At 43.8% G+C, this 7,843-nt stretch overlaps 1 protein-coding gene across 1 annotated transcript in view; it reads left to right on the forward strand.

Annotated features, from left to right (window-relative positions):
* Nucleotides 1–5,437, forward strand: part of tax1bp1a (Tax1 (human T-cell leukemia virus type I) binding protein 1a) — a 12,721-nt gene extending 7,284 nt beyond the window's left edge. The window contains exons 11-17 of the mRNA XM_062530080.1: nt 283–364; nt 703–953; nt 1,268–1,354; nt 2,231–2,384; nt 3,025–3,149; nt 3,354–3,439; nt 3,678–5,437. Of these exons, the coding sequence (XP_062386064.1) occupies nt 283–364; nt 703–953; nt 1,268–1,354; nt 2,231–2,384; nt 3,025–3,149; nt 3,354–3,439; nt 3,678–3,879 (987 nt within the window). The 3' untranslated portion in view covers nt 3,880–5,437. The remainder of the gene's footprint in view (nt 1–282; nt 365–702; nt 954–1,267; nt 1,355–2,230; nt 2,385–3,024; nt 3,150–3,353; nt 3,440–3,677) is intronic.
* The last annotated feature ends 2,406 nt before the right edge of the window (nt 5,438–7,843 follow it).

Below are 7,843 nucleotides of genomic sequence, written 5' to 3' on the forward strand. Positions count from 1 at the left end.
CCAACGAGATCAGACGAGCCGTGACATACCATCGGAAGAATAATGGTTTGGGGTTTTTTTGAGGTTGGATGAGGGCACTTTTCATTACACGGGAGCAGCTGTGACTTCAGTAGACTTTTTTTTGTTAAGATTGTTCAGATTTTAGTCAGTTGCAGTGGTCCATAATATGTAAGAATTTAACTAACAGGATTTATTTGACCGATTTACTTATTTCAGACAAAAAAAGAATGTTAGTAATGCGAAATATGACAGTAAGTGACCAGTGGGTCTGTCTGTGTTCAGGATCCAAAGAGAAATGATGGTGAGATGGCAACTGAAATGATCCAGGAGACCATCTTACCCAGCACAGAGGTGCCTCTTGCAGGTACAGTACTACCGAACCACAGGTGCACTCGAATTTGCAAACATAGGCGAATGTTTGCAAACAATGTTAGCCTTGAGTTTTTGGCAAACGTTTGCAAACAATCGTAAACAGTCTGAGGTGAGGAGATAGTTCTCCGTGAACATACAGTGGAACTGGGCGTGAGTTTGACGAAGGCAACAATGCAATTACCTTTACAATGAAACGTTAACACCAAATCGTTCAAATGTATCTGTTCAAAGGAAACGTTTGAACGCACCTCACGTCTCACCTGTTATTACTGTACCGACAAGACACATTCATTCAGACATGTAATTGTGCTGTGCGGTCCACTTCTCAAGATTCCCCCCACATCGAGGAGAGTCCAGTCAGCGAGAGAGGTGGAGCAGGAGAGGAGTCCGACGAAAAAGAGTCGGAGAGTGACGGCGATGGAGAACACCGAGAAGACAATCACAGTGACGGAGAGAGAGAGGAAGGAGAGAGAGCAGAGGGAGAGGAGGAGAGTAGAGAGGAGGACGAGAGTGCTGACTTGATGGAGGAGAACTGGAAAGAGCAGTGCTCCATCAACATGAACATCGCCCAACTGCTGAGGGTAATAGCAGTTTTTACTGAAACATACACACACACACACACACACACACACACACACACACACACACACTCACACAATTCCTGACCAGTAACAACAGTTTTGTAAACTCACACACTCCCCTAACACAGACACATACTGTACACTCAAATGTTGAGCCCTTCTTATTATCAACTTAAAATCTGAAACCAGACTCTCCATCAACAATTTTCTCTGTTTGTGTGTGTGTGTGTGTGTGTGTGTGTGTGCGCGTGCGCGTGCGCGTGCGCGTGCGTGTCCGTGCGCGTGTGCGTGTGCGTGTGTGTGTGTGTGTTAAGGCTCAGCTGGAGGAGAAGACCAGGGAAGTGACGGCGCTGAGGGAGAGCCTGTCTGACGTGATGCGGGAGAAGGAGAGACTGGAGAAGGTAAACGTGGCGGCCATCTGCACTGACCACAGCCAGAGCCATATAGATACAGAGTTGCGACAACCCGGGTACAGAAAATTCGGTTTGTGACGTGGTTCGTGTAACTTCAAATAGTTCAAAATAGTTCCCGGAAGCGATTGACTGTTCGTTAGAATAACCGTCTTTTACTGTCTGTTAACGAGAACGCTATTAGTGTTCGATCCTAACTTCCGGGAACTATTGTTGAGAAAATATGGAACATTAGCGTCAATGGAGTTGTCGCAACTCTGTATCTATATGGCTCTGACCACAGCCACTGGTACTGCTGGCCAACAACTGTGTCTCTCATGTTGCTCCAGAGTCACAGCTCTTAACGGGGAATCGGGGATGAATTACCAATGCCTTGTCTAGTCCGACCTGAAGGTTGTTTTCGCAAGTTCAGAGGCCGAGATAATAAATAGCAGCATGAATTTAAATGTGGAACAAAATATAGTTTAATTTGGATTATCCAACTGGGTGTGTTATTGGGATTTTATACATTTCATGTGAGCAAATATAATTTTGGTAATCTCACAACCTCAGCCCAGGCAACACTGTGTGGCCCCCCTGCAATCTCTGACTGCCCCTATTGGGTTCCCAGGACCCCAGGTTGGGAACCGCTGCTCTAGAGTACATGTATTTTGACACCATGTAACTCAGGCAGACACTCAACATTCGACTGCTCACAAGACATCCAGCCAAACTTTCTCTCTTCATTGTAATGTCTTCTGCTCGGGGGTTCCCCAATCCTCCCATATATGCTTATTTAAAACATAAGAGTGCTAGAATCTTCCGTGTTTGTAGATACTGCCCAGTGGCATGGCACTGGTGACAGTGGTGGTGTTTTGTGTGTTCTAGGAGCTGCGTGTGTTTGTGGCGGTGCAGAGGCCAGAGAGCTCGGGGGAGGCGGTGGCGCTGCTCTACCCGCTCCCCTACACCCAGGAGCACCCCCCACCCCCGCTCATCCAGCAGAGGCCTGCTGACCTTCACTACGGAAACCCCTACGCCACAGGTACACTCAGCCTTGAGGCCCGTTCACACCAAGAACGATAACGATAACGATAACTATAAATAAATATCGCTCTCGTTTATATGAATGACAACGTTCACACATAAACTATAACGATAACGACATGAAGAACGATATCGTTGTTGATCACTTCCAGAGCGATTTTGAGAACGATAAAAAGCTAACAGCCAATCAGAACCCATAATATTCTAGCCATCACATTCATTAACATGAGAGACTTTTCTTATCGTTGGCCAGTGTGGACGTTTTTATCGTTATGGTTATAGTTATCGTTATCGTTATCGTTCTTGGTGTGAACGGGCCTTTATTCCAGCACCCTCGGCCTGTCTGTCTGACTGACTGCCTATTACTCTTTTGTGTGAGTGTGCGTGTGTGTGTGTGTGTGTTTGTTTGATTGTTTGTTTGTGTGTGTGTTTATTTGTGTGCATGTGTGTGTGCATGCGTGCTCGCATGCATGTTTGTGTGTGTGTGTGTGTGTGAGACACACCGCAGGATGTCACACTGCCTTTCATTTGCTTACTGTATCTCTAAGTGTTTTCCGTCTACCCTGTCTTGCATACCTGTCTGTCTATCGGGTGTCAGCTGCTTGATGGTCTCTCTCTCGACACCCCTCCTGTTGTAGACCAGGTAGAGGGTGCTGCTGGGGCCGCAGGTGGAGCAGGTGCTGAGGGAGTGGTGTGCATGCAGCCGTCACGTGGTCTGAGTCTTCCTGACGGCCTCGAGAACGCCTTTCAAGAGCCCAGCCAAGTGAGTTAAATGTACTGTACACGCACGTACATTTACCTTTAACACATAACCTTCAGCCAGAAAGAGTAGTGTTAACAGGTATGGTAAGTGTGTAAGGGAAGTCAGGTAGGTGTGTAAGTGTAGGAGGTTTGCGTGCATGTGGAAGCAAATGAAGGTGAAGATATAATGTGTGTGTATGTGTGCGTGTGTGTGTGTATCATGCAGAGTGGGAGTGAGGAAACTCGTGAGGTGTTTGGCCATCGTACTCCCAAAAATACAGAGAAGAGAACCAGCTTCTGCTTTGATACCAGGTGACACTCTCTCTCTATCTATCTCTATTGATCTATATCTATCATATATCTCTCTCTATATATCTCTCTATCTATATCTATCTCTCTCACTATATCTATCTATCTCTAGCTCTCTCTCTCTCTCTCTCTCTCATACACACACACACACACACCGATCCGCAGTACTTTGCCCCTATGCATAATTGCATGTTAAACTAACAAGACTTTCCTTTCCCCCTCGTTCACCCGCCCTGTCCAGTTCCGAGGTGCAGAAGCGCTGCCCGCTGTGCGAGGTGATCTTCCCGCCCCAGTTTGAGCAGCGCAGCTTCGAGCAGCACGTGGAGTCCCACTGGCGCGTGTGTCCCGTCTGCAGCGAGCAGTTCCCCCTGCACACGCAGCAGCTGCTCTACGAGAGGCACGTGCTCACGCACTTTGATGGCAACGTGCTCAACTTCGACTAGCCAGTACAGAACAGGACAGGTGTGTGTGCGTGCGTGTGTGTGCGTGCGCGCGCATGTGTGTGTGTGTGTGTGTGTGTGTGTGTGTGTGCGTGCGCGCGCATGTGTGTGTGTGTGTGTGCGCGCGTGTGTGTCTGTATGGCTGTCTTTTGACAAGAGGTCCCCAAGTGTACAGACGGTTGATGATGTGTCTTTGGTGAGTGAGGCTATATGGTTGCTGATGGCGTTTGTGTCCTGAACATGTAAGCTGCAGCATTGCCATACATGTACATTTCAGTTGGTTTTGAAGCTCATGTAACCCACTCTGGTGCTTCTTCATAACAACCATCAGACCTTTCTATCATTGGAGCCCACCAACTCAATTCGATGTCGCTGTTAGACACAAAATAATTAGCTGGCAGTGATGCCATCTATATCAGCCATTAATACTTCCATTACAGTTTCATGTGCGTTGCCACAAATGGCCATTAGTTAGTGTGTTGAAACTGAGCGTTATAAAGATGGCTAGCAGAATGTAGAATGTAAATATTACATACATCAGCTTGACACTTCCTGTTCCGCTACCTATATATAAACATGCACCCCTGGATTTACAGTCCCTCATGTACACCTGGTAACTCATACATGACATGTCCAAATCCTCATGATCTGAAACATATTGCTGCAGCATGCACGACAGGAGCCTGGACAACTGTCCCTGCTTGGGTCACAATGCCATGATAGGATTATAATAGTATGTCCTTTACTTTTGGAACCAGACAAGGAACTGACTGCAGTAGGAGATCACCAGTATGTCTAACTTGAGAAGTTGGTGAAGGATGGTAGGGGAACATCACCAGTATGTCTCTAACTTGAGGAGTTGGTGAAGGATGGTAGGGGAACATCACCAGTATGTCTCTAACTTGAGGAGTTGGTGAAGGATGGTAGGGGAACATCACCAGTATGTCTCTAACTTGAGGAGTTGGTGAAGGATGGTAGGGGAACATCACCAGTATGTCTCTAACTTGAGAAGTTGGTGAAGCATTAGCTGTGCAGATTGTTTGTTTAAACAGCCAGAATAGTTTTTGTGTTATTGTATGTACAGTAAAGTGACACACTGAAATGCTGATGGCTTTACGTGACTACTGTATGTTTAGCTGGAATACCTTTGTGGGAGTTAACTGTAGTCTAATCCTGTGCAATTCTGTGACACGCATTGGTTTGACTGGTATTCATTTCCATTGCCTGGAACAGGGATCAACATTTTGGATCTGTTTTATTCATGCATTGTCTGGAATTATGTTTGTAGGTTCTGGAATCAGTTTATGATGACATATTATGATTACGTTCTTTAAAACAATAAATTGCATGTAATTAGTGGACCTACTCAACTTTGGGTACTCATAGAACATACAGGTCTACATTCCTGCATAATATAATGAAAAGAAACTTTTATAAATGTAATTTAAAAAAAAAATGTTTTCTCTCTCTGGAGAAATGTCTGTATTAGGAGCAAATGTGATATATGGAAATATGTATAAATGTACATGTAAAGAGATTTCCGTGCACAAAATGAAATGAATTTGACACTGCAAATGCTGTCTGTTCTCTTTTACACCAATTTGTTGACTCAATGAGGTATAGCATGGGTGCACTAGTAGCCGTGGCCTACTGGTTAGGGCTTCGGGCTTGTAACCGGAGGGTTGCCGGGTCGATCCCTGACCAGTCCACAACTGAAGTGCCCTGGAGCGAGGCACATAACCCCTTGCTGTTCCCCGATCGCCGCTGTTGGGCAGGCACAAAAGGTTAGTTCTGGGTTAGTGTGTGTTCACTTCACTGTGTATTAACTGTGTGCTTGGTGTGTTCACCAATTCACAAATTGGGATAAAAAGCAGAGAATTACTCTCACGGTATGGATGTATCACGGTATCAAAAATGTATATACTTACAGTATATACTTAACAACAACAGCCAGAACTACTGGCTCTTACCTCTTACGCTTTGCTGTGCACTCAACATACAATCATTTGCTAAAGTAGACACCTTTCAGGTATCTGTCTTATTCAGTGTAAGCTCTCAGGGTGGTTTTACTGAATTGAACTGACACTTTAACCATGTCAAAATGTAGCACTGAAAGTGTTTAATTGTACTGGTTTAATGTGTATAAATTCACACAAAATAAATGAAGTAGCTAATGTATATACACTTAATAGGAATAATACAGAGCTTCCAGGACAATGAGCACTCACCGAAGAGGAATCCTCAACATTCTCACAACCTGGGAAAACTTGAGAACAAATCCTATAGCAACTCTGCTCCCCAGTGGCCAAAATGTTGTTTCAGCATAGACTGTTCCTAAATCCACACCAGTCCTATAAATTATCTGCTTCTTTGAAATTAATTAGAATAATTCCTCCATGCACAATATCAGTAAATGTATCTGAGACCAAAAAAAAAAATACTTGGGCAGAAACTTGTGACTGGCCAGAACGGCATTTTATGGTCTAGGAATAGTGTTCTATATGTTTCAATTTAGTTTAACTAGATAAGGTTCTGAAGAAGGTCATGGGACTAAGCCCCAACCGGACATTTCCCTTACACAGTTGTCTAGACCTGACATACAGTTCACGTCAGGTTGGTAGGTTGGATGCTTACTTGCCTGCAAGAATTGAATTATTTAGAATTGTTGTCATACCCATCCAGGCAGAGGCGGACATCCCGGGTTCAGAAAGTAAAAGTTAGAAAGAATATATGGCAGGACTTTTACTTTCTGGAACCAGGAATGTCTACCTCAACCTTAGTGCACCAACTCAACTCTCAAATGGCAGTCAACACTTTTTGTGATCAATCCTAAGGTTGGATATTATTGATATTTTAACAGATGCAAAATGATCAAAATGTGCATTTTGTGAACCAGACAGCACGCATTTATGTGAATAAACAATGGAGACGATGACTCTAATAAAGGGTAAACTAATCTGGGTTTAAATCTTAGTAAACAACTAATAGAAAACAAGTGTGTAACCATGGGGCGATATCTTTAGCTATTTTAGATGTTATTGCTTGGCATCACTGATTACTGACTGAGTAAACCCTGGCAAATTTACAGAACAACAATACATTCTATGCTGCAAAGTAATCAGTGGCTTTAAGAATAACCTACACTGCAAGAGTAAGTGTTATCATCCACTTTGATAAACACATCCTAGAAGATTAGAGGGATTCTCTAATCTGTAAACAATAACAGTCCACATAGTCCACATAGCAAAATTCCTTAGAGTTTATGATTCAGGTATGAGATAAATAGAGCGTCCAAACATAAGATTTGTTTTTGTGAAACCGGTATACTTCATACACATTTGCAGCAAAGTTAGTTTCATAGTCAGTTCTTCATCCTTTTTGTCCAATGACAAGGAAGTCTATATTTCCATATCTCCTTCCCCAAGTCCTTCATGTAAATCAGTGATCTGAAGATTGTAATCCATTTTTTTGTCTAAGAACACATCCTGGTACAAATCATGTTGTGTGATCATTGTGAGAGTGAAACTGGTGCTACAGTATGTATGAAAGACAGAAGGAATGGGACATGAGGGAGAGGGAGAGGACAAATACTTTCACAAGAGGAGGGGGGCAGAGACAGAAAGAGCCAAACGAGTGCTTGACATTCACTTCATCCTAATAATGATACATTTGGCACATTCACACACTCACAGAGAGAGACAAGAGAGAGAGAGAGGGAGGAAGAGAGGAGGAGGGAGGGAGGGAGGGAGGGAGGAGTGTTCTTTGAAAATATCTCTGAAGTACAGTACTTCATTGTGCAAGTCTTGTGAACACAGTAAGTAACTCTACCAGTTTAGCAGGCTGTTTTCTCTATCATGATATAATCTTTGTGTTTTTTGTCTACAGACAAGCTTACCAGCCATGCACAAAGGGACAAATACATTCTCACTAACCTTTCTCTACAACCATTTGACCTCATATTGACAAT

Source organism: Sardina pilchardus, chromosome 24 (assembly GCF_963854185.1).
Source record: "Sardina pilchardus chromosome 24, fSarPil1.1, whole genome shotgun sequence".
NCBI classification, from domain to species: Eukaryota; Metazoa; Chordata; class Actinopteri; order Clupeiformes; family Clupeidae; genus Sardina; species Sardina pilchardus.